The sequence below is a fragment of the Carassius auratus genome, chromosome 27, assembly GCF_003368295.1.
Source record: "Carassius auratus strain Wakin chromosome 27, ASM336829v1, whole genome shotgun sequence".
In the NCBI taxonomy this organism is placed as follows: domain Eukaryota; kingdom Metazoa; phylum Chordata; class Actinopteri; order Cypriniformes; family Cyprinidae; genus Carassius; species Carassius auratus.
Genome location: NC_039269.1, coordinates 9,664,202 through 9,691,584, shown reverse-complemented (window position 1 = coordinate 9,691,584; position 27,383 = coordinate 9,664,202). Strand labels below are relative to the sequence as shown.

General features: G+C 36.9%; 1 protein-coding gene across 7 annotated transcripts; it reads right to left on the bottom strand.

Moving 5' to 3' along the window:
* Positions 1–1,455: 1,455 nt before the first annotated feature.
* On the bottom strand, positions 1,456–27,209 carry LOC113045380 (rho GTPase-activating protein 12-like). 7 transcript variants are annotated; one of them, XM_026205743.1, is made up of 19 exons: positions 27,009–27,209; positions 20,426–21,129; positions 8,579–8,836; positions 8,075–8,206; positions 7,411–7,509; positions 7,045–7,167; positions 6,446–6,529; positions 5,509–5,574; positions 4,765–4,826; positions 4,568–4,649; positions 4,362–4,460; positions 4,045–4,143; positions 3,855–3,957; positions 3,514–3,630; positions 3,327–3,425; positions 2,384–2,461; positions 2,140–2,274; positions 1,952–2,057; positions 1,456–1,854 (listed from the first exon to the last, which is right to left on the bottom strand). In XM_026205743.1, the coding sequence occupies exons 2-19, from the start codon at positions 21,053–21,055 to the stop codon at positions 1,680–1,682; spliced, it is 2,547 nt and encodes an 848-aa protein (XP_026061528.1). In that variant the 5' UTR covers positions 21,056–21,129; positions 27,009–27,209; the 3' UTR covers positions 1,456–1,679. The 7 variants fall into 7 exon arrangements, with proteins under 7 accessions (XP_026061528.1, XP_026061529.1, XP_026061530.1 ...); XM_026205744.1 differs by lacking the exon at positions 6,446–6,529 and having other exon boundaries at positions 27,009–27,208; XM_026205745.1 differs by lacking the exons at positions 5,509–5,574; positions 6,446–6,529 and having other exon boundaries at positions 27,009–27,207.
* Between the last annotated feature and the right edge of the window lie 174 nt (positions 27,210–27,383).

Genomic DNA, 27,383 nt, shown 5'->3' with positions numbered 1-27,383 from the left:
TGAGGTTTAGTATCTAAAAATCATAGCAAAACACTGGATTAGAACAAACTCTACTATTGCAAAGACTTGCAAGAAAACGGATCGATTGGAATGGAAAGGAAATAGTTTGCAATTTCCATTTAAGAGTGAAATAAGAGATTATTAGAACAAGAAATCAGTGAACAAAATGCGTCAGACTAATTCAAAATTTCTGCCTAATGGGGTCAGTCTGCATCTTCATCTATAAAAATATAAAGTGTCATGCTATATCAACAGCATTAAGGGAATGTTCCATGTCCAATAGTTTAGATTCCCTAAAAAAAGCAAACCAAAAAAAGCATTTACAGTAAAAGCCTGTAAATTTGAACATTCCTTTATAAAGTGGCTGTGTTTTGATGAAATCCATATATTATTAAATACATTAAAGTTGGTTTGTATACCAGTAGGTAAATTATACGTGAGAAGTTTAAGAGCAGCACATTAAAAAAAAACAGTGTTATTGAGATATTTGCTGCCTCCTGGTGGAGGGGAGTAACAACTCAATAAGGTGACCAATTTGCCTTGACAATTTTATTTTGATCAAGACAACGCTCTGCAATGTACAGCAGAACATTTAACGAATTACATTCTATAGGCAATTGCAAAATAACCATATCTGAATTAATTCTCTTTACAACCTTTTAATAAACTTGTCTCTGTATTAATACAATTGTGGCTCTTTTTACACACAAACACAGTATGTCCATCAGACATCTTTAGAAAGAGCGATCAAGTTTTATCCACTCACAATTTCTCCTCTCTTTCTAATACAAGATCTTCACATGTTATTTTGTCTACAGTGTACAGTACTCATTTATTAAATAGGCTGTGGGAGTTTTCAATGCACGACTGGGGTCTGGTCAGGAACAGTGGAGAGTCGAACATCATCATGGGGTAAAAAGTGTCCTGCACACATTTCATTTCAGTGTCTCTCTAAGAACCGAAAGGGAACATATGCACTCACAAAGCCTGAAATATACTTGACTTATATTTTCATAGCTCAGAACTTTTTATAAATCCTTTGATGTTGGATCAATAATCAGGAAACTGAGGCAAAGACTCAAACAAAAGATTGTGTATCCAAATCTTGAGAGTCTACATAAAAACTCCAGTGTTTCGCAGCAGCGGTCATCTCAAGGGTACCATCCATTCCCATGAAAATGAATTGTTAGGATAGAATAAAATCCATGTCTTACATCTCAGTCAATCAGTTGATGTTGTTCCAAACCATTACAGTATTACCATTGAAAGACGTGATGCAAAATGTAGTACTGAGTAATGAACGGAAATCTAAAATGAAGCATCAGATTTCTCCAATATGCAACACTGTTTTCAGTCAGACAGAAAACATTCATATTTCAAGCCCTTGTTGCTCCAAATGAATCCAAAGATGGTCCAAAAGTGACATGGTCCAATGAATTTTGGTATATAAAAATAATACAACAGCCAGCCAAGAAAAAAAAGACTATAATTTAGTCCAATAAAGATATGAGGAAGGATTTGACTGTTGATGTTGAACCCAGAATGCTGTTTTTTCCTAATACAGATATTCCTCTCACGTAAATGTACCAAACATTACGTTCAGTGTTCAGTCTGGCAGCCAATGGGCTGTCGGTCTTCAGTAGTAACTGTGTCCCGTTGGGTTTGGTCAAAGGGTTGACCTACCTGCCGAATATGGTCTCATATTCCATAAGAATAAGCTCAACGATCTGATTCTGATAGACCATGTGCACGGCCATATTTGCTGTCTCTACCTCTGGGCGTAGAAGCGTTGGGCCGAACACGATAGCTACACTCTGCGTGGTCATCCTGTTTTCGTCGACATGTTGGATTACTCTACAGAGAGAGAGAGAGAGTGTTGTGTGCAAACTAATCATTTCCATTTATGTTTATGTGCCTTCTACAGTACATTGTTCTCTCCTTTTATACTCACTTCTTCAAGTGCTTGAAGAGCGCCTGTATGGTGTCGTGGTTTGGTCGTGGCAGTTGCTTCATCAGATCTTTAAATGCTTGAACTTTCTGCCTATAATCCATCATTTCTACAAAGAAACACACGACAGTGTTAGATGAGTGTGAGCATCTCCCTCTAAACACCATTGTTAAATACTGATCTCCACTCACTGATAGCGGAGATGAAGTTGTTGAAGAAAGCGTAGGGGAAAAGAGGTTCTGGCAGCTCACGGAAAAACATCTTCAGGGCTCCAGTGGTCACGTGAATGTCCTCCCATTTACTGTCCTCTAAATCCACTTTTTCATCTGTATTTATGTAGATCAAAGTGATGAAAATAATCATCTCTTTTTATCATACATATGAGTAATCGGTTAAGTATAAATCAGTATGGGTGTAAAAGGTAGCATGATGTACCATGATTAACAGCAAATCTCAGTTTTTGTATAATGGCCAAATTTCCACTGACTCTGTACAAACCATCCACTCCTAACCCTAGAAGAGGTGAGAAAGAGACAAAAACAATGACAAGCATTACAAACCTTTGGAAAGCATGTTAGCATGCAGTTCACAGCAGTGAGTATCAACTCATCCAGTTTATTTGCACATCAATACTGTGATATTAAGCCGTCATTTTACTTAAATTGATTCATTATAGTTTTTTATATTTCAAATATTTCTATATTTACTGTTTTCACTTTCATTTTAAAGTTTAAGTCATTTTTATTTGTTAAATTTGTATTTTTTATGTTTATTTAGTTTTAGTTATTTTACTTCAAGTTAAACTGAGTAAAGTTGGCTTGGTAACTGCAGAAATGAAACAAGTTTAATAATTTGTTTATATTTTATTTCAGTTAATGTTTATTTAATTTTAAGTAGTGACCATTTCAATTGTTATAGTTTTAGGTAACTATGACAAACCATTTTTAAAAAATGGAAAATAAAGTGCATTATTATTATTATTGACTGCACAATCTTTTCCATTTTGTGGATATGTTTTCTGGCATTTTTGAAGGTAAGAAATATTCAAGGCCTAATTAATATTTTGAAAAAAGTAAAAAAATGAAATTAATAATAACTAAACATACTGTAGAATCAATGACAGCACTAAATTATCCAGGAAATAACAGTGGGAAAGAAAGCAGATGAATAGATCGGCTACTACAACAATCATGTATACAGAGATATTAAGATGTTTACATGGAATTTGATGTGCATGTAAACTTAGCCAGTGATGAGGGTTAATAAAAAATTTAATTCAAGTTTTAGTAAGACTAAACATTCAAAGCTGGGGTAAAAGCAAATTTAAGATTTAGATATAGACAATATTCAGCTGCACATGGGATGAACAGAAGTGTACCGTTCTTCTCCACCTGCTCAATGCACATCGAGACAAAGAGAGGGACGGTGGTACTTTCTCTCTGACAAAGACTGCTCAAACTGGAGCCAAACACCTGATCTACACAGAGAGAAACAAACAATAAAACAGTCTTTGAATTTGTCCAATAACTCTGTTCACTCCGTTTTGTGTGTATATGTACATGTACCTTTAATGTAACCCTTGTCTTTGACGGCCTGTAAAGTGGGTCTGCCTGTGAGGAGCTTCATCAGCTTTGTCTTCTTCTTCTGTTCTGCATTATCCATGCTTACTGATTTCTTAATATCTAAAAGGATTATGGAAAGAGAAGTCTATTTAAACAACACTACTCCAGGTGCACTTGGCTGAATGATGTGAGTGGGCTTTATTATAAATAAATCACCCACTGCTGATTGACTCATGCATTTTTATTCTTATTAGAGGACTGTGTTGTTAGCTTAGCAATACACTAAAAAGCTGCCTAAGTTCTGAAACAGTTCAACAGAATCATTCACACAGACACATGCACACCTCTGCTCTTCTTGGAGTTTCTTTGCTCTTTTTCTTTGTCATGTTTCTCAGTGTCAGGAGATTCCAGCATGTCTTCCTCAATGGCCTCATCAGACTCCCAAGCCTGCAACACAAAATGCACACACGAGAAATCAGAATAATTACAGGGCCGAGGTAATGCAAGTGAAGCCGTATAGAAGCGTGATCTTACATATGTGTGTATGGCTTCAGTCAAAGCCTTGTGCCACTCATTCATGAGGCTCTCATGATCAGACTGCAAGAGGAGCTCCATGCCGTGTCGAGTCTTCAACTAGACGCATGAAAACAACAAAATTAAACAACAATATTTGTCACACAATTAATCAGGTTTAGACATCAAGCTGTTCACCACAGCATCAGCCAAGCTCTGTGCAAAAAGGACAGGATTATCCACTGCATGACCTTAATAACAGTTCAACGTTCATATCTCTTTCAACCAAATCAAACCGTGAGAGAATTAGGTGAACCACTTTCCAACCAGCTTTTTACCTCTAGAACATTTTTCTTGCTGGATTTGTCTTTAGTTGCCCAGTCCACTGATCCTCCTTTGAGTTCCACACTGAACTCCAGCTTCTGGTCTCTTCCAAACTGTTGAGAAAAGAATGAACACATAAAACATACACATCAGACATATAAAACTGAGCATATCACATAAGCTACTGATGATTTTCTCTCAGTACTGAACTGTCGCTCACCCAACCAGTCCCGCCTCCTTGGCCCTTATTAAATAGTAGAGAAGAACCCTGCAAAACTGTCCAATAGGAGGTCCAGTTCTTCCTGTGGGCATGACAAAAGGCAAACAAACAAAAAAAATATCAGCACAGCACAGTTAAACATTTGTTTGCTCTGTCAAATGAATGGGATCATTCCCTCCCTGCTTGCTTTTACTTACCTGACCTTCTTTCCATGTTCAGTGATTTTAGTCATGTTTAAAGTGCCACATTTCTCTGACGGCTAGAACAGAGAAACAGATGTGAGAAGAGAGACAGAAGACAAACTTAAATGAACAAACTACAATAAAAGTGGCCACAGAATCAAGTTCAGAACAGAGTCAGAAGAAACCTAACTTTGTCTAGTCGCAACAGAGGCTGAACCACCATAAGAGAGAAATTACCACACATAAGCATAGTGATGCTTTAGGCCTGTTTGCAGTATGCCATATTGCATTCCGTTCTTCAGTATTCAGTAAAGAAGCAACCTTAAATCAACCTTATAAAATGGATCGTTTTAAAATCTGATTGGATGAGTTGCATTCAAACCACATGCAAATCTGCAGACACCTGTGATCACACATCCATTTAATTCTGTATCATTGCACAAAACTGACTTTCTTTTTTACTTTGCTAATGTAATCACTTTTAAAACAAAAAAAGTTTTGTCATATTGGTGTGGCATTCTAAATGCATTGATCCATTAGAGGTCGTCCAGTGATTTAACCATCCATAACCGCTAAAGCACTCCACTTCACATTGAGCCTATCCAACACCCTTAAACCCTTAATGCTTACAGTCCTCGTGGACTATTGATTTATTCTAAAAACCCACACCACAAGCAAGCACACATAATAGCTCAGCAGTAAGAGAGGAGTGAAAGTAGGGCAGGGCAAGGAGAAGAGAGGGATGATGCTGATACTAACAGAGTGAGGGGGTTTAGGAGAGGAGGGACAGGAGGAGTCTGAGTCAGGTGAGCCAGTTTTGGTGTCCTATACAGGAAAACAACAAACCAAATGACTCATGTACAATTTTATCAACACCTGTAATAATCAGGAAAAGTAATCCACAGTTATCAATAGTCATCAATCACTGTACCTATTAAATCGGATCAATAACGGCTAAGATGTAATCCAGACAACATTATATACAATATATACCTCCATTTCAGGGGAAGACAGGATAGTCTATTCTTTGCCGGAAGTCTTAAAGTAAAAATCACCCATTCTAAAACTAGACAGGACTTACTGATCATTTAATCAAAGAATGTGATTAATCACACAAGTGTAAACAATTCTCAAATAATTAAAGAGTTCATTCAAAAATATACATATACAGCTGTCATCAGCTCAAATATATTCCGCTCAAAACCATCCACCGAAGACAAAAGGTTGTGAACAACATCAGCGTGTGTACATGATTGACAGTTGAAATTTAATCGTGAACAATTCCTTTAAGAATAATATGTGTCTCTGGACAACAAAACATGGCTGCACAATCAATGGAATTTCTAATCGCGATTACAATTATGGATGCCACAATTACAAAATATCTTTATGGAACACGATCTTTACTTAATATGCTACTGATTTTTTGGCATAAAAGAAAAATTGATAATTTTTGCCCATACAATGTATTTTTGGCTGTTGCTACAAATATACCCGTGTTTCTTATGGCTGGTTTTGTAGTCCAGGTCACATATATTCATGTGCAATTTCTCATGAAGTTCAAACACATATTGTACAGTATTCGTGAAGAAATCACTGTATATAGTGAAATGAGTTGCAGTGGGTGAGAGGGTGCATGCAATCATCTCAGACGATGTGATTGGTTGCTGGGATATAGAGGTGAGGCAACACTGACTTGTGGCCTATAAGGGGGGGAGCGGAGGGTGCTTTTGCGGTGCGGGGGTAAAGTTCGCCGGTCCTTGACGGATTTCTGTTTTAACTTCAGTCAAACATAAGCACATGTAAACATCATATCCCAAATCTGGATGGAAGCCATTTACATTAATTTAAAGAAAGGTACAGTGTTCATTTCAACCAGACCAGCATTTGACAGTGCTTGTAAATAATCACCCCTAAGCAGTTTCATTATGACACTTATGAATTATTTAAATCATAGTCAAGCTTTTAATGTATTTAAATTATTACATAAATAATAAAAATATATACAGATATTACAAGCAGACGTTAGAAGCTTGTAGTAAAACTTGAAGAAGAAATAGAAATAGCAGTTAGATAAACTAAAATATCAGCCGTTTCAGCCATTAGCTTAAGCACTGGGTGAAACATATTCATAATAAACTGAAAAATAAGAGTCTAACCACTAATTAAAACGCTTTGATTATTGGTTTCATTAAACTTGCCATTTGAATTTAATTTGAGCAGTTCCATTACGCATGTTGTCATTGCCTCATGTGCAATATTATGATGCCTATTTGTATGCATATGCATGTGTACCTTGTCATTGGACTCGTGCAAATATACGCTGTGTCTCGTCCTGATAGGAATGGAATCGGGCATTCTTCGGTCAAGACTACGAGTTTTGTGCGCATCTCCTGGTAGCAGAGCGGTGTGGTTAGACTAAAATAGGTGGAACAAGAAAATGCAAGATTATTAGGACTGGAAATGAGTAATTTCAGGGAAACAAACTGAAATACTCTCAAAACGTGTACATGCACACACAGACACACACTTTCAATTAAGCACTCCACAGGGCACTGACACTAGGATTAGTAGGTTTTAATAAACCAAATTGAACGAGATTTCTGGGATTTCCTGACTAAATATTTTAATGCTGGTAAGCACCTGAATCTGTTGTCTCACCTGTGATTTAAGACCGATTTTAGGAAGCTCCCACTCAGATCTGGAGCCATCTGCACTGTAGTAATACAGCCGGCCTCGCTCGTCTTTGTGTTTCAACCACTATATACATATACAAAACAAAGCCTTGTAAGGCAGGTTCTGGTTTCACTTGGATTTGATTCCTTTTCCTTCACAAAGGCATATCTAAAGGCACCTTTCCACTGTCTCCAACATTCAATTACAATTGCCGCATTTCACCTCATATTGACAAAGTAAAATTAATGTATGAATATATATTGACGATTAACGTATTAGTGCAAAAATATTTGTAATTCTCTCCATGCGCGTATAGTTTTGATTAAAATACTTGTTGTAGCTCAAATATTTCATATAATGAAGTTAAATTAGAAAATTTCACATTCACATTCAACACAGCTACTCTCCATGGGACTTCCAATCTGTTGGAAACTGTTTGTCGGAGACAATCAGTAAAAAGGTGCCTTTACAGAATGCAACAGAAAGGAAGTTTTTAAAACGAATGCATAAAAACTTAATAGACATGACGAGGGGTTAAAAAAAAAGCGAATTGTTTATTGAAAAGTTAGTCGTTTCTCCATTTGTGAGCTTAGTAAGATGAAGAAAACAAAATGTCAACCATGAAAACACACTGAGTTTTTCTTTGTACCTTCTCATTAGTATAGTCAGACACATAGAGAGTGTGTCCATGCTCATCCATTTCCTCAGACCAGCCTCTAGGGGGCGAACCGTACTGGCTGTCTGATTGGCTGCTCAGACAGTTTTCCTCCGATGACAGAACCTTCACCCGGCCAATCACACAAAAGCAAGACGAGTAGAAAGAAATATAGAGAAAAAGTAAAAGCGCTAATTCAGAGAGGCAGACAAGGAAAAGAGAGATGAGAAATAAATCACCAGTCAGTCAATCAACCCTTCACCCACCAGATAGAGAAAATCAATTACCCAGAATCCTTTGCATGCGTAAAAATATACAGCTTAGGTTGAGATAGTCTGAGTTTAGCTATCCCATCATGCATTTACCAAGACCATGATGGGGTTTAGATATCCAATCATGCATTTACCAAGAAAAAAGCTAATACATGCGTGTGTGTTTGTGCATGCATGTATCACTGTCTATTGTGTTGAGTGTAATCTGAGGGTGTTGTGTGTGTACCTCAGTGTCAGTCATGTCTCGTTTCTCCTCTTTCCTGGTGAGGCTGTCCCGTGCCCGTGGGGGTTTCCAGGTCTTTTCCTGTGTGCTGCGGTTGTAGTAGAAGTGTCTGCCATTCTGGTCTTTGTGAGTCTCCCAGTCGCCATTGGTGTGGAGTGGAGAGGAGGACGGCAGTGGAGGAGTGGAGGACTGAGAGATCTTCAGGTCCTGTAGGTTTGTGTAGACAGGAGAGTCAGGCCTGCCCTGCCCTGAACCTAAAATCTGCATTACGAGAGAGAGAGACAATCGCTGTTAGAAATGGTTGATATAGCACAAATAATCAAAGTAAACTCAAATTGTAATAAGCTTGTGTTTAAATAAACTTAATTAAGTATTATTTAATGCAGTGGTCCTCAATTCCAGTCCTCGCACCCCCCAGCTCTGCATATTTTGTATTTCTCTTTTTGTTAACACAACTGATTTAGATAATCAACTCATTAAAAGTGAGCTCAGTGCATGAATTGTGTTCCAACTGTCATGGTGCCTACACAGTGTTCATTGCTCCCTACTCCCTAAACGGGAAATCTGTTAAAGTTTTCACTTCTGAACATTCATTCACGGAATTGCGCTGCACAATGTCTTCACACACGGACAAGTGTGACATCATATAGCCTACCTCTGTTAATAAATACAATTTAAATTTCAAATTTCATTTTTTTTTTTTTTTAAATCAACTTATTCTGCTACTTACAGGCTCAATTATTGTGACTTCATATGAAAATACAAGCTTAAACATGTTATTGTATAGAAACAATACAAAAACTGTACAGAAAACAAACCACACTGACTTTGAAATACAATTATACCCTAAAATGTATTATATGATACATCATCACATGCACACTGATTTTTCTCCATGTCAAAATTCCTGTTATCCAACCTGTTAAAGTTTCTGTTTTTCCAGATTTTTGACATATTTTCTCATTTGAGCGAAGACCGAAAAAGTGGTTTTATGTCATCTCAACTTTTGATGGATCCCTACTCCTCACAGGAGCTGATAAGAATAGTATTTTCTTCATGAGGGACATTATAAGACTAGAATGATAGATAGCGTCACAGTCAGAGAGGGAAACATGGGATAGATTAGAGAGAAAGTGAGACTGTCCTTCATACCTGAAACTTATTTATAGAAGAACCTGAACAACCACATTCCAGATCCTGGCAACACACAACTAAATGCACACTTACTTTACCACCAGGCCTATGAACAAAATTAGATTAAAGGCATAAAAACTAAATAATCTGGTTAATGAGGAAAACTGCACAATAAAGCACAAAGTACAGGGAAAAGCACTGAATAAAATTAGAAATCTCTAGTCCTACCAAATACTGAAACAGAGAGAGCTAAAGAGAGATGGAGGAAGTAAACGACTACGTCCAAACAGTGTACTCTACAGCTTGTCATTCAATCAAACCTGTTACACAACAGCCCCATGGGTAATTTAATTATGACTAAGCACATTAAACTAAGTGTGTGTCAGAGAGAAAGCTCTCTTGATATATTTGCAAAGCTGAAGGGTTTTTTTGTTTGTTTGTTTTTTATAAATAATAATATAAGTGAAGTGAACCAGTCCAGTCCTAGCTTCCAAAGCCAAAGAATCCCAGCATGCATCACTGCATCATCTGAAACAGGGTAATGAGCTCACATAAATATGTGCATGGTGAATCTGGATGGCACTTAACAGTTTAAGCCACAGAGGATAATGTCATCAGATTACAGATATGGGCTAAAGCACAAAAACACAAGCTAATGCTGTGGTGTGATCAAACTCAGATGTTTAAGGTCAATGAGAGAGGAAAAAACAAATCTATACCCAAATAAATAATCATGTGATCACAATGATATCGTAATGACTTCATATACAAGATTTCATCAACAACTGTACTGAAAATTAAAGTAATGGCAGTCTGTGTCAGAGAGAAAGAGGCTTCATAGCTAATTATAGTTAACAATCATGAGCACTAATTTTTCAGGCTGCTGAGGACAACAGGCTCATAGCAGTAATGAAGTGTTGGCAAGACGACGCCACAAAATCAATGTTTCAATTATCTTTGGCTCTTTAATTAATACCATTGTGCACTAAACTTTCATTAAATATAATCACAGGTTAACAGCTAATATAAGAAGCAAATTTCCATAACTAATGAAAAACATTCACGTAATAGTAAATGCTAATAGTAATACTGCCAGTAGCTAATCTCTTACTAAAACCGGACCCAGCCAATTACACCGCCTCACATACGCTGTGGGTGGGATTATGTAATGGCTTGGAGAAAGAGAAAACATTTAAAAAAAAATGTATTTAAAACAAAACCACTGAAAGTGTTTTGTGTCCAAATAAGTGTGTGATGGTACAGCCTGGGGCAAAGAAAACAAAAATCATCCAACTAGTTTCCACAATGGAAACTCATCAATAAAGCATTTTACATACACTGCATAACGATCAGGAGACAAAAATATATATAACAAAAACAACAATAGAAACCCAAACAAACGAGTAATATATAAACACAAACATATGATCACAAACATACACAAAGAATAGCACATCAAGAGAGAACCACATTTTTTGTTTAAACTTTAAAGAAATAGTTCATCCAAAAATTAATTGATAGTCTTGTATCCATAATATTGCTTTTTCCAGTGAAAAAGTCTTCTTATCTGAATCTGAGAGAAATATAGCCAGATCAAGCTTCTGACTTCATAAGATGTTAATTGATGAACTGGAGTCATGTGGATCATTGTGATGCATTTATCAGCTGTTTAACCTATCTTTCTGATAGAAGCTATTCACTAGAGAGGTTTCATAGTTGAGCAAATTAAGTAATGCCAAATTTGTCCTTAAATGGTCCATTTTTAGGAGAACGATGCCTTTAACAAACCTGACCTGATAATTCAAAACAAAATTAGATCTTCAAAGGGAAAGCATCAAGAAACCAGCTTGATGAGAGATGCGTAGAAAGAGCCAACAGGTGGCGCAGTGCTGCATGTGTGTGTGTGAATCCTCAAGATTAAGAGCTGAGACCTAGGCCTTCAGATAAAATAACACATGACTCCTCACAAAAAAATTGACCTGCAGGTTTGATTTTATATGCAACAGCAAAGAAACTACATGGATTATCTTTGTAGTATTTACACACTAAATCCATACTGCAAACTCTGGTATAACAGCATTTCTTACATTTAGAAGCTTCAAGTCATTATTTTATTTATTTATTTTTTTCAATTGGAGCCAAAAGAAGAATAGGATACAGCACTGGATTATGTGTATGTGAGCGAGTAGAAGACTGCTGGAATGAGGAAGCGTAAGTGAAGTTGCAGCATGTCAGAACAGAATCCTTTTCAAAGCAGGAGAGCAAAGCTAACTCCGTTTCTCCCTCGTTACCTCTTACTACCTCTCGTAGCCCCCACTTCTTTCTCTACCTCTATATAAAGAAAAACTCCCTCTATTTCTCTTTTTATGACCTCTATAACTCCCTCTCTTAGCCTTTCTAACCCTATTCTAACTCTTACTATCATTAAACATATATGCATAGCATTTATGGCTAAGCTGAAGAAACAAGAGGGAAATTAAATTAGGAAAAAAACAATGCTAAATATGTACTTAAACTGTTAGAAATAAACAAATAAAAGATAAGAATTATATAACAATCAGAGCATTTTGAAATGTAAGACTCATTCTTCCACTATTTCAACTTCACACTCCGTCTCTGACATGAGGAGACTCCACACCTCAAATCAGCAGAACACTCTGTGCAAACATGCCCTAAAGACACAGACGTGTGTGTTTCTGTGCCGCTCTCTAATAGACATGCACCCAAAACACAATAGAATGAGGGAATTAAAGATATTCAAAAGAAGAAAAAGAATGAGAGTAAAGACGGAAGAAAATCATTTGAATAACACCCTCAAAATACTGTAAACCAAAGTCTAAATCATACTGAAATATCTATAGCCAATCCAGCCTCAAAATGCAAACCAAAGCCTCCCAGCATGCAGCAGGAGGAGACATAATCTGTTAATCTAATAGTGTCTCGAGTAGCTCTTCTTATTTTGTCACATAAGGGTCTTTTGTGGGTAACAAATGCAAAGATTTCTTATGCTTTTGCTCTCTATAAATAAACCCTCTGTGACCACACAGACACACACAACCAGTCAGTCACTACTGACCAGCACTAGAAAGCTCCTCGCCTTATGAGGAGTAATCCTACATTTGTGAGTGTCCTCTGTGCCAAGAATGATGGGACAGATTATTAGTTGTCCACTGATAATGGTTTTTAGATAGCCGATGCCGATATCTTGGATAGCAGGGACGTTGACAGCAGATATAAACCGATATAATTTGTAAAAAAAAAATATATATTAATATTTAAGAAATCTGAAATAATTTGACAATAGATAAAAAAAATAAAAATAAACATACCTATACCTTAAGATAAAGGTATTGTTCACAAATAAGTGAACAAAATATTTAATAAAAATATAATTAAATAGGAAGTAAACACTGTAACCAACAGGGCACTTAGTATTCTGGAAAGTTTGTGTGCATTGAGAATCATATTTTTCCAAATAAAGCCAAGGTAACACTCATTTTACATACAGCACACAGAGAAAATAACATTAATATGACAACGGACAAATGCATAAAGGACAGCAAAATTTGAAATTATGAGTTTAAAGTTTAAAGCATTCAATTAATACAAACCGACCATCACACAGAGAACACGCGCTCATGCTGGATAAAATGGAACACTTCACAAGATCTCACAGCTTTATTCAACAAAATTTGCATTCATTTGACAAAGATTTGTTTAAATGATATAAATGCGTATTTGCTTAATGCTGATGGCAAACAAGAAAGTATTATAATGTTTGACAACTACTTATAATATAAAAGCAATCGTTATAATACTTTTTTGTATACATTAATTCCTTTGTTTAACCATTCAATCTGATTATTAGACAGGCTTCTATCTGTATTAGACAGAACTGTAAACGACGACGGGGTGAACAAGAGGGAGGAATGTGAGCACTGTGTTTGCTCAGGTGCCTCAAAAACAAAGCAGAAAAGCTTATCGAAAAGCTTGGCAATATTTGCAAATTGCCAAATATCGGCAGATATATTAACCTTGGCGATATATCGGTCAACCACTACATATAATGCGTGGAGTCCTCCTTATAGTGAACCTCGCCTTGAAGCTAACTAGCACTCTAAAAATGAAAAAATGTCTTTTGAACCTAAACAATACTTGAGTATGCAAGTTTGTACTGAATATGATCACATGTACTGTCCCCTTGGGAGCAGCAAGCTTTGAAGTCAGGTTAAAGTCAGAGAGAATATACTGAAAATATAGCTCAGGCTGCACCACGTGAAAAAAACCTTGGGCAAGACGTTCTAAAATACTTGATGACGTCATAAAACACACCCTGTTGACACAAACATAAGTAGTGGAAAGCGGATATAGACAAACTGAAGTCTTATTCTGGTCAATATAACAATAATATACCAGCATATAAAGTGCTTGCTCATGAAATGTTGGAGCAGGTGAATGGCTGCCTTGACAACACTCAAGTAAACAAACAAAAACAAACAAAAAACAAGTGGAAGTGGACAAATTTTGTTTTCATTCAAAATTAAATACTTATTAGGTATCTTAAAGGGCAAGTCAATTGACTCAGTGGCCATCTTAGAAATTTGTGCATCTATTTTCAGCCATGCAAGTACAGCTTATATCTAATTAAATACAATTAAATTTCTCTTGTAAATTGTTGTACCAGTATTTTTTTCTCTGTTATATACAGTCTCTGGTCTATCATTCAAATGGGTCAGTATTATTTTTTTCTTAAGAAATAAATAGTTTTAGTCAGAAAATATGCATTAAATAGATTTTTTTAAATAACAGTAAAGATCATTATTAATATTCTATAACATTTTAATTATATAATATAAAATATTAAATATTATTTGTTTTATCATTGAAAAGCACCAAAAATCAACATATTAGAATGATTTCTGAAGGATTATGTGACACTTTAGAACACAGTAATTTTGCTGAATGTAAATTCGGCTTTGCATCATAGGAATAAAATACTTTTTTTAGTTATTTTAAAATGTAAAGATATAATTCACAATCTTACTGTTTTACTGTATTTTGATCAAACAAATGTAGACTTGATATCCTAAGAGACCTCTTTTAAAATTATATAAAACTGATAAAATACTGTGCACCCTGACTCTGAAATTGCTTAGAGCCAGCCAATCAAACTGAAGCTTGCGACTTTGATAACTCTCTCGCCATTTTTGTCTGCAATATGCATCAGCTGAGATCAAATCTGTGGCTGAGACTGCAAAAATCCCATTTTAAAGATGATACAACACCAGTTATCAGAAACTCAGCATGCAAATCGAGTGCTGACTCCACTCATCTGTGTAACAAGATTTCATTACACAAAATCAACCCCGTGCAGGGATACACAAAGCTTCTAATAGCTCCGTTAGAATTTTTTGAAGCATCGAAAATACATTTGGTCCAAAAATAGCAAAAACTACGATTTCTTCTTTCTTTCAAATCTTTCATTCGTTATCTGGCTCAGCTCTGTGTTCATCTTCAGTTCTCTCTTCACAGAAGTTCAGTCAGTGTACTGTTTGAATAAATGAATTACTCCGGGATATTGGTTTGTTTTAACTCAGAGGGAATGTCAGCCACATTAAAAAAAAAAGTTAACAGCTTAAGTCATTTGTGGATTAATGCTTATTGGAGATGCGAACCGTTTCAAATGATACAATTCGATTTGGTGAACTAGTTCAAGAAGATCCATTTACATTGAGTGATTCATTCGCAAACCGGATATCACTAAACTGCAGTGAACGCGCTCACAACAGACACAGAAGAGAAGACAATGCTAAATAAAGGCTAAATAAAGACCAAAATGTATTTTGCATGTTTCAAAATATTCTAACTCACCCTATGATGTCACATTGTCTACTTTGATGATGTTTTTCTTACCTTTCTGGACACGGACAGTATACCGTGCACACAGTTTCAATGGAGGGATTGAGAGCTCTCAGACTAAATCTAAAATATCTTAAAATATGTGGAACTGTGTTCCAAAGATGAATGGAGGTCTGACGAACATGAGGGTGAGTTATTAATGACATTAATTTCCTTTTTGGGTGAACTAACCCTTTAAGGCAAGTTAAAGCCTTGATCACACAGCAGCCTTATAAAAGCAGAAATGGAATTTGCATTAGAATGCTGTCTATTTGTTTACTTTTGTCAGTGGACAATTACACAAAAACAAACCTTCATAACCTGCACAAAAATGATAAATAAAGCTGTTGCAGCAATGATAATGATCCATGTTTACAGTGAAGTGTATTAACAGTAGCTACCGTACAGTATTAGCATTATAGTATTATATAAGCTTCAGGCCAATAGGCCCATGGAGCAGTTGAACACTGACATTCAGTCGACAGAGCAAACAGATTAAAACAGCTTATGCGTTTCATCTGCATCCTGATCAGAGGAATCAGAAGTCATACTGTTTTTTACAATCACATCATTACAGTTGTGTAAAAAGCAAAGACAAAAACACACACTAAAGCCAAAGCTTGGTAATACTGTGTGTTTTAGCTTGCTTGTGTGGAGATGTGTGTATATGCCAAGTGCATGCTTTCTTAAATTGTGTGTGTTCTTGATGCAGTGTCTGTGCGTTTCTCAGGCCAGCTGTCCACTGAACTGTTATGTAGCAAAGCTTATGTAATACAGCAATGCACATCACCCACATGCACATCCTGGTCACATCAGCATGTAACGGTAGCGCAAGACAATAATACAAGCACATCATGTTCTGGCTTTGCTTATTTCTGTGAAAGCTGCTGTTCGTGTGAATGTTTATACAGCTACCTGTGTAAACATTTGTGTTGGACATGCAAGCTCAACTGCATTTACAAGGCTAGAGAGAACAGAATCCATCATAAACAATAAGTTGTCTACTGTTTGTGCCAATAATTAGAGGAATAGTTTACCCAAAAATGACAATTCTGACGTTCTTTTGTGCAAGACAAAAGAAAAGAATGTGATTGTAAAAGAAAAGACTTTGAGGAAATATAATACTTTCACACTGGACTCCATTGACTTTCACTTTATAGACAAAAATATCTTCCAAATAAGATATAAAGTCATAGAGGTTCTGAAACACATGAGTAAACAATAACATAATTGTCATGATTGGCTGTGTAAACCTTTAAATATATGTGTAAGACAGGAAAGAAAGAAATGAGAACAAAGAGAGAGAGAGAAAACTATTTTTAAGTATAGCTGTGATAAATGCAGAAATTGTGCTTGTGTAAGTATTCGTGCACTGCCAAGCGTGGTGTAAACACATGTATGAGTGTCTCTCTTACCGTTTCCTCTGGGTACATGGTGTCTCCGCAGTGCTGCTTAGTGCAGAATATCCTATAACGGGAGACGCAGCAGCAAGCGACATTGAACTGAGCTGGATGCAGGATGCTAGAGCCAGTGCAGAGCGCTAATACACACGCACACAAACACAGAGCATCACTCTCCTCACCCCCTCCCATCCAACACCATCACGTCATGCTGAACATCCCAACCCAAACTCTGTCCCGCTCTCCCTCTGTTCTCAGAGAGATTAAGCAAAACTTCATATGATCAAAGACAATCCTTCTGTTTATACACACAGAAGGAACTACAGACAGTTTTCATCTCTTTCTCTCAGGAGAGTGAGATATATGGGTATGTCCTCCATGTTCCTGCAGGTGACCTTTGGTCGCACACATTAACAGACACACTTACACAAACAGAACACACCTAGCTCGGTTTTAAAGAGTCTTTATCTATGGCATATTGAAGACTACTGAAATTCCATGATGGCAAGACCCTTATTTTGATTTGAGGATTTCTGATGTTTACAGGCAGGCCATAATCAGGGGATGGGAACAGGTTGGCATTTAGACAGTATTTACAGTGTGACGGAAAATGTGAAATTTGTAGAGAGATTTTGCTATACAATTAAAACAACAGAGGGGGACAAATCCTAAACAAGCCAAAATAAGTTACATATGCAGCAAATATATACTACCATTTAAAGGTTTGGGACTGGTAATATTTTAATGTTTATCAAATACATCTCTTATTATGGAGGTTGCATTTAATGAATGAAAATTACAGTAAAAACAGTCATATTGGGAAGTATTATTATTATTTAAACAACTGTTTTCTATTTGAATATATTTTAAAAGGAACATTTATTGCTGTGATGCAAAACTGAATTTTTAATACCCATTAATCGTCTCCAACATCACATGATCCTTCAGAAATCATTCCAATATGCTTATTTGCTGCTCAAGAATAATGTCTTATCAATTGCTGCTTAATATTTTTGTGAAAAGTTCGATATATGTGTTTTAGGATTATCTGACAAATATAAAGTTTAACAGCATTTATTTAAAAGGTCTATACTGTCCTTGTTAATTTTTTTTCAGTGCTAGTGTATCTGTGTGAGTGAATATTAAAAACAAAGCATTCACGCCACCCTACACATGCCATTATGACACATCAGCAAATATTTTGCTGTTTAGCAGAAATGCTGTGATGACACAGCAGAAGCATGAGACAGAAAAACAGTGGGAGGAGATGACGAAAATAAGAGCTTTAGGGAAAGAAGGGAATGTGACTGTGAGAGAGAGAAAGAGAGATAGAGGATGAAAGAGTCCAATACAGTTTACACTAGGGCTGAACGATATGGACAAAATTTCATATCTCGAATTTCATGCCAGATATCTCGATATACAATACGATATGACTACGTGTTCTTTTGCTAAGCACGACCTGCACAACACGTCACTCTGGTTTATATCGTTTTTTCTGAATCCAAAATACTTCCAAATTATGGAAGATGATTTATGTTTTGGCACCAAGTCGGATTCTGCACTGCCACCGGCCGCATAATCTCCCGCACTCATTTTCTTTCTTTCTAATTTATCCACTGTCTCTGTACAGTGTGCATAGACGTTGGAACAGGGGGTGCTGGGGGGGCATCCGCTCTGTCAGAAAATGTATTGTTTTTAAGCCTTTCGCACGTACGATCACACAGGTAATCAGTCTAGGCTGGTCCCTGGAGCGTACGATCAAGTGCATCACATGATCAACTGCTAAATTCAAATGTTGAATTTGGCCTGAGACAGGCGCGCTCAGAGCTGTCATATATCACAACTTTTCAGTGTTTTCAACCACAAACTGTTTATTTTAGGTTTCAAACATATAAATTCACATAAGTACTAAATAAACAATACATTTAGAGTTTGTAAAATACACACTGATGTCTATGGAAGAGGTAATAATAATCCTTTCCATTATAATTCGACACGTTTTATTCATATCAGATACACATTGTGTAAGTAACTTCAGTGTTTACATATTCTATTCCCAGTTCACCAGCCACTTACTTTTAAGTATTTCGGGAGAAGTGGATGAATTCACGTGTTGTAAACATAGAGCTTGTAAATCCAACAGATCCGATTCTCTGAACTGCGTCTGCGGCACAAACTAACACGGCGGCGCCCATCACGCATACAGCTCAACTAGCGCGATCGCTATAAAGGTGTTTAAACAACAATATACTTCCACTTGCATGTATTTGACAATCGGAATATCAGATATTTCATGCCATAACTAACACATTTGTGAATATTCTGAATAAAAAAGGAAAAATGACATAAAAGCAGATCATCGTTCATTCAGCGCTGTTGCTGCTGCGGTGTGTCACGTGACAAGCAATGACGCGTCACCATGGAAATGCCGACCCCCCCTCTCGTGTGTGCGCGCTGGCTTTAGCGGTGCATTCAAGGGCACTCGTAAAACTGTTTGTTGTGACTACCAGAGTTGTATGCAGGGCGAGCGCGGAGAGGGGAAATCTATATCGTCTATATCGTTGCTTTTTTCGATATTAATATCTTGAAAGTTCATATCTAGATATAGATACGATAGCGATATATCGTTCAGCACTAGTTTACACACAGGACTGTGTTTAAAGAATGAACATGTCTACGTGTTTGTGTGTATCAAACAGATTGTCTGTCAGCTTTTCTTAAATCTCATTTCAAATACCAGAAAATTTGCCAATTAAACTCATCTAAATGTTTCATATTTTTTTTAGGTCAAAATACATTCTCTACACCTAGTTTATTGCTCATTGACCACCATAAGTGTGCCATACATGAGTTTATCTCCCAAAAAGTGTAAACACTGAGCCTCCCAGGCACCAGAAAAACATTTAGAGCAGCCTGCTAAGATCCAGTCACTTTTAGACCAACCAATAGCAAGAGTCTGAGGCACAGCTACTGTAACAGGCTGATCCAGATGGTGTTGTCACACCGGCTACACATTGATAATGTAATACATTGGAAAATATTTCCAGACTGGGTTGCAGAAATGCAAGCTAAATTTTAAGACTTGCCAAAATTCACAGATAGAAAATGGGTTAAAAAAAGGTAATCATTGACAGTATTTTTACGAGGAATTTGATCAAGTATTCAGCATTTAATTGAGACACTACGTATACTTGTGGAGCTTCTTTTCAACAGCTAAGTTAAAGTCAAGTTTTGCTGCACGTTACCTCTTTACTGTCAAGCACCAGATAAAATAGTAAGATATTGTGTTATAGGGTGATGAGTGTAAAAAGTGTTTGCAAACAAGCTTTATGTTTGAAATTTTGCTAGTTGACACTAATAGCACAGAATCTGAATAACATCACCTTTAATGAGTGGGTATATAAGTGATTCTCACCTGTAGGTTATCTGTTGAACCACTGCTGAGATCATCCCCGGATTCTGAATCATTTCGGTTCTTATCCAAGCCGCCTCCCTCTCTGGCAAACTCTTCATGAATTTCATCTTTTTCCAGTCCTCTACTGCTCTTCTCTGACTCTTTATCTTTCTCTCCATCTCCTTTGTGACTTGGGGACTCGGCTCTTGAACGAGGAAGTGAGCCAGGTGAAGAGTTCATTTGTGTGGGGGGCATGAGCGCTGTCGGGCTGCCCGGGCTGCCTCTGTCATCCCTGGGCGGCAGTAAAGCAATGCCAGAGGGCGAGGGACACGGGCTCTTCTTGTTGTCATCTAGCCGCTGAATCTCCAGGCCAGATGGTCGAATGGGTCCAGTCCCCCCTCGTCCTGCTGCATTGAGGGGTTTGGGAGGGGGCATGAGAGCACGTCGCACCTCCCGCACATACTGCGCTGGGACATAGAAGGGTTTAGTGGCCTCATCCTTGCGCACCTGCCACCAGTCTTCGTTGGTCTTCTTCAAAAGCAGGTAACGTTCCCCCTGTTTAATGGTGATCAAACGGTCTTTGGATTTGTAATCATAGTCATACTCCACCTCTATGTACGTCTGACCTGGAGCTACTGGGCGGTCCGCCATTGCTGTCAGAGGTCAAAGGTCAATGGCAGGAGGAGAGGAGCATGGTAATGTGTGTTGGGTTGATATGGAATCAGCTAAACAAGAAAGAAAGACAAGGGGGCATTTTATCAGAAATATCAATGACTGGTGACTGTGTTTATTTATTTATTGTTTATACCTTTATTTAACCATTAAGTCTCATTGAGATTAAAATCTTTTTTACAAGAGAGAGCTGGCCAAGGGAGCAGCCATACAGTAAGACAACATTTTAAAATGCAACAAATACACATTGAAACAATATTTAAACATAATATCCTCTCAATAAAAACAATCACAAACCTCCATTACCAATCTCCTGATGATGCCTTTAAATTCATCAATTTAGATCTTTCAGCAAATTATTCAATGCCCAGGGTGAATAATACAAATAGGTTTTCCCCAGTTCAGTACAAACTCGGAAAACAATAAAAACCAAACACTTGGAAGAGCGTAGATGGTAACTGCCAGAACTACTAAATGAGGCTGGCAGTTTACCTAACATTGTTTTATAAATAAAAATGTACCAGTGTTATTTACCAGTCAATTTTGTGATTTTGATTTTAATCACGATTTTGACACACACAGACATGCTTTACAGTCATAAATGCATTCAGTATAAATTTGAAACATATTTCCAAAAGAAAACCAATGAAAGCTTTATCAAAAAGTTGTAATAGGTCTCTAGAACAGACTTAAGTCAAAATAATCACTAAGTAAAGATGTCAAACAAAATCTAGACATATGGCAAAAGATTATAATAAAAAAATAAAATAATTTTTTACTTTTTTTTGTGTAATGCATTGGTCATAGAGCTCACTGTAGTGGTGCCTCAGGTGTTATATGTTTTGCCCAATATATTTATTGCCCAAGGTTCACACGTACTCCGTCTACTGTGTGTATACAGTAAGTTATGTGTACGCGGTTCAGAAGCAGCAACGAGAGCACATTATTGTAATGCGAAAGCACATTAAAATAATGCATGAGCGGATAGATGCAGACGCACACAGATTCCCTTTTCTCTGTTAAAAAAAACCAGATGCGCGTGCTCAGATCATTGACTGTATAAGGCTCAGATACTCGCTGCCTTAAAATGTGTCTTCTCTCGCTCAAGCTATGTCCTTCCTGTGCACTCACAACTCTCTCTGTGCTGATGCGCAAGATATTAAATCTTTTCGCACATTTCTATTTATAACCTTTTCTGTTCTCATCTTTTTACTGCGTGCAGTGTGAACGTTCTGTTCCATTTACATGGGCTCGAAAAGAAAGGCTACACATCACAGACAGTGTGTGTGAACCTGGAGTTAGGCATATGCCCAGTCTGCTCTGTTCTCGCGCTCCACTTAGTTACACTGCATCCTGATTGGTTCAGATAACATACTGCAGGAGGTCGGGGCTGAGGAAAATCGTGCTATAAAGCGATTTAGAAATCGCGCACACTCAAATCGCGATTTTATTTCAATTTTGATTAATCACACAGCCCTAGTTGCAATTAAGGATTTGGTCTTGTTGCTACATTAAGAAGTTGCACAAGGTTTAAGGTGTCACACCGCTTTAAAACGAATACCAGTGTTTATTTTTCTTATTATATGAATTTTTTAAATGCAGCAAAACAGGTGTCATTTAAATAATGTTCAGAAAGTGTCTGAGAGGGGTCTCTTTTCACAGTGGTGAGGACACAAAACTTAAGCTGTATAACTAGTAGAACGTGATGACACAGAAGAACTCATCCACCACACATATCCACCGCCTGCTGCCATCAGCTCCCATGCCTCACACACACAAGCGGGACTTCAGCACTACATTTAGCGACTTTCAGATACTTTTAGCAGCTTCTTTCAATAGAATATATATACTGACAAACCTAACTACTTTTTTTGGAAAAACTTTAGCTATGATTCCGTTGGAAAATGTCACCAGTGCTGCCCCACGAGCGTGAGGTCTGACTCTCCCAGCAGCACAGTGTCGTCTCTCTCTGTGTCTGTTCTGTGCAGTGAGCAGCAGAGAAGCATCGCTTTCAGCTGGCCGTACCACAGCCGACTTGTCAATAAATGAGCACAAAACAGTGTTTCCAAGCACCTGTTGCTTACTGACTGTTTGGAATTCTAAATGTGATTATGAATGAATTCTAAATGTGATTATGAACAAGATATTCTAATTGTCAGAGAACTACGGCTCTGTGTAGAGAATTCTGATCAATCTGAAAGCACGTGATGGAGATTTACTACTTATCACAGGACTGGCTTTACTGACAAAATGCGAGTACATTCACATTGTTTCCACACACATTCATGATAATGTTTTAATTTGTCATGTTTAATTATATGGAAAGGATCTGTGTAACGTAGTAGATATATGAATTCAGCAGGTGGTTGGTTCAGGGTATTTTTTGGTAACTTGGCTTCTCCAAAATGTAACAATGCTCTTTGCTGTTACACTGTACACAAACTGTAAAATTCAGATTTTTTTCTTTCATATGTCCTTATATCATTTGGTTCTTTGGTATACTTTTGGAGTTACTAAGTGTCCTTTTTTGGAAAGACATCTAAATTTATCTTGAAAAAAAGCTTGCAGACAATACAGATTTTTGAGAATCACTCTTCAATCTTTTGATTTACTTTGCTGGATATAGAAATTATGATGACAAAATAAATATTAAAAACAAGATAAATGGTCTGTGCTTAATTTCTGTGCTAAGTGTGTGTTTAATTGCAATTTATCACAAAAAAAGATGTGATTAATTAGATTAAAAATGTTAATCGATTGACAGCCATAATAAAAACATTAAAGGTCCCATGATGTGGTTTTTTTCCTTTTTTTAAATGCTTTTTTAATTTTTCCTGAGGTGTACTTATATTGTTAGTATAATTTTTACATTTAAAATTTAGAAATAAAAGGCATTTTTATATCCTGATTTTATTCGTCTAGCTTGAATGCTCTTTTTGAAGGGGCATGTCTGCTGTGAGAATCAGAGTAAACAACAACTGTTGTGGTTGGCTGACATCTGTGCATTCAAAATGCGTATTACATGTGGAACCCCTCTAAAATAACTTTTACTATGTTTTTTTTTTTTTTACTATTACAACTGTCGAGATTAACGAATCGTGGAAGTTAATTATAGCATCATTTTTTTATATTTCCCCATCACATGAAAGGCTGCAGTGATGAGCATCAAGTAGACAAGAGTCTGTGTTTATCGCGTGAATGCAGTGACCTCGTCATTGCAATGCATTTTCTCTCACAAAACGCTTTCACCACAACTACAGCAAACACAATATCGACATGAATACAGTAAGAGCTTCGTTGTGCAACATAACAGCATCATTCATTATATTGGCCATTTGTGCAGATATACTCGCAATGTGTGACAGCTCCGAACAAAATAAAGGCATTCTTTGATCAATCTCTGAAACGTTAGTTAAATCACAATTTATTATTTAACGGCACTTCTACTGTTTAAATGCCCCCACATGTCTATGTGACTGTGTGTTAAGATTTGCATAACACCACCCAATGTATAGGCAAAGAAAGAAGCTTTAAATGTTATTCTTTCTGAAGTATTGTTGCTACTGCAGCCATGTCATGGAGATGCTGTGTGTTTCATGCGAAAGCAAAAATACTTTGTTTAGTCTTCCAAAAGAGGACATAACTAGAAATCAGTGGTTAAGCTTATAACACTGTTCCAGAACAGGTCAAACCAAATATTTATGTGTGTGCAACACATTTTAAAGAGGACTGTTTCCTGATCCTGAGAGAGTAGCCCACAATGCCGGCTTTTCTGACTCACAGCAGGTAAGTATATTTTCACATTTAAAGAATTTGCCACTGATGATTCAAACTCGAGTTCTGAGCAGTGTAGAGTGCCGCTTGTTGTTTGTTGTTTCTCCAATCACAAACGGAGACATGGTTTTATGTTTATGGAGCGCGATGCAACACAATGCATAAAAAGACAGTATAAGTCATTATAATCTGTAATTATGTCCCCACTGGAAGCTAAAAATGGCTCGTTTCCAATGGGTTTTATTGTTTTTGTCTTGTAGCGCTGGGACATGGCATCACAGTATGGTAAGGGGCGTAACATTTCTGTCACACACTTGAGATATTCAATCACAACGCCCTGGATAGTGCAGCAATGATTTTGCTAACACTCACTAATGAGTCTGTCACATTACTGATACTATGTTAATACATTTACATTCATTTTTCTACATGACTATGCTGGGACAATTGCAATAACAGTGTTCTTAATAATGTTAATGCTTGGTAACATACTGTAATTTATTTGTTCAGACACTAAACAGGACATGGCACATTTTATGTAATATATTAAAGGAAATGCTCTTTGGCAATAACCAACTGCAAAAGCCAAAACTGATTTTATGTTTACATAAAAATAATAATAATAATAATAATAATAAAAAAAATATAATAAAACTCTTAACAAAATTGGCTGAACTTTCTTTGCACAACTGATTGTTCAGGGGTCTTTCTGTCCTCTTAAAAAAAGCACAGCATCAAAAGAAATCTCTGATACCCCATGCTGGCATGCTGCTTAACCAGAGACAGCTGACCTAAGCAACTAAACACTGGCTTACACCAGCCTGATCCAATGAGTGATGACATCAGGAAGAATAAATCCTGCGGTAAAGTGTCTGAGAATGGGATTTTGGGATGCAGACAGATAAAGAAAGAAAAAGAAAAGAAATGGTTCCTACATTTTTGACCAATTAATTTTTGTGACTTTTTCCAAACATTTTAGTAATTCATGATTATTCATGATTACTATATCTTTGAATATAAAGGAAACAACAATTCTCAAACACTAAAATTTCTAGCCAACAAAATAATTAGGCAAATTATAAACCCTACATGTGACACTTTTAAAACTATTTTTTTTGTTTCTACATTACTTTTCCAAGTTTCCCATGACCTTGGGAAACCTGGAGAAAGATCAAAGCTTTCTTTTATGTTTTTGGACTAGAATACCGACCAAGTTTCATTCACAAGGTATTTTTATTTGTCATGGGAAAACCTTTATAGAATGACAAGAATGCCAATGAGCACAAAGCCAATATTCCAGTTAACCAAATAAATAAATAATGCACAAAATTTAAAGACAATGTAAGAGCAAAGCATGTGACAAAAGCTCCACCCACCCAAACACACACACACACACACACACACACAGACAGAGAGAGAGAGAGATCATTATCTCCAACACAATCACTCACATACTGCTTCCCTGTCAACATGACTGTTGAAAGTGCTGTTATATAGATTTTAATCCAGGATTTAAACTCTGTAAAGCCGTTTAACTTCAGTGTTAAACTGCTTGGCAGAAGATATAAACTAACACTTTACAATATGCTGTTGACAATTATCGTTTCCCCCATGTAACTTACGTGAAATTTCCTTGCCGTTTTACGTATGACATAAATCTGTATCATGTCATATACACACAAACAATGACACATCAATGTCAAATGTCACGAAATTAGCTTTCCCTGTCAAACATATTCCAACTAACAAAACAAAACAGAGGTTCCCCAAAATATTTGTAAAAAATAAATTTACGTTACAAAAAAAAATGTAACGTTAACGTTAAATTATAAAAACATCAGGACGCTAAAGGAAAGATCTTTAATCTGAGGTGGGAATCCTTCCTTCAGGTGAGCACCACACTTTAAAACACACCTGTGTAAGGTTAACATTTCAAATTAAACTTTCAATTGTAATTTTCTCAACAAATTCAGCGATAAAGATTGTATAAATAGTTTTCTCCAATGAGAAGAGGTGAGTTAGTTAACGTTAGACCTGAGGGAACAGGTTCGCTCTCATTCCTACCTGCTAACCAGCTAACACGTTTACAAAATCCGTAAACCCGATTAAACACCTATAATTGTTTCTATTTCCACGGGTTACCGACATATGAACGTACCTGACGAGATATTCCAGGTGTTTCGTGGGCTAGGGCTTAAGAAAATGACCAGTTTGGCGTTCATCGGTCTTGCTGGGCAGTTGAGCGTCGAAGTTCCTTCCTGAGCCGCGGCGCGAGCGAACTCCTCCGGCACGCTCGCGCCCACTTTCCCCACGAGCGCGCTTACGGGCCGGTGCCTGGCTGAACTCACCGTGTCACGGTAATCTGACGCCACCGTGAGGCTACAAAAATTAAGACAGCAGGTATTCAGATGTTAGAAGAATTTAATAGATATAACTAACTATTCTGTTCTGTTCTGACACTTCCTCGTTCCAGATCTTGAGGGGAAATTACTTCTTACACACATAAAAAAAAAAATCTTGATTACCAGTGCTA

Bases quoted from the DNA above. Each gene is read 5' to 3' on its own strand.
- LOC113045380 (XM_026205743.1), bottom strand. From the start codon at position 21,055: ATGGCGGACCGCCCAGTAGCTCCAGGTCAGACGTACATAGAGGTGGAG. The intron at 8,837-20,425 runs GTGAGAATCACT...CTCGTAATGCAG, and splicing joins GTTCAACAGATAACCTACAG to ATTTTAGGTTCAGGGCAGGG. The intron at 4,650-4,764 runs GTAAGTAAAAGC...TCATGCCCACAG, and splicing joins GAACATGGAAAGAAGGTCAG to GAAGAACTGGACCTCCTATT.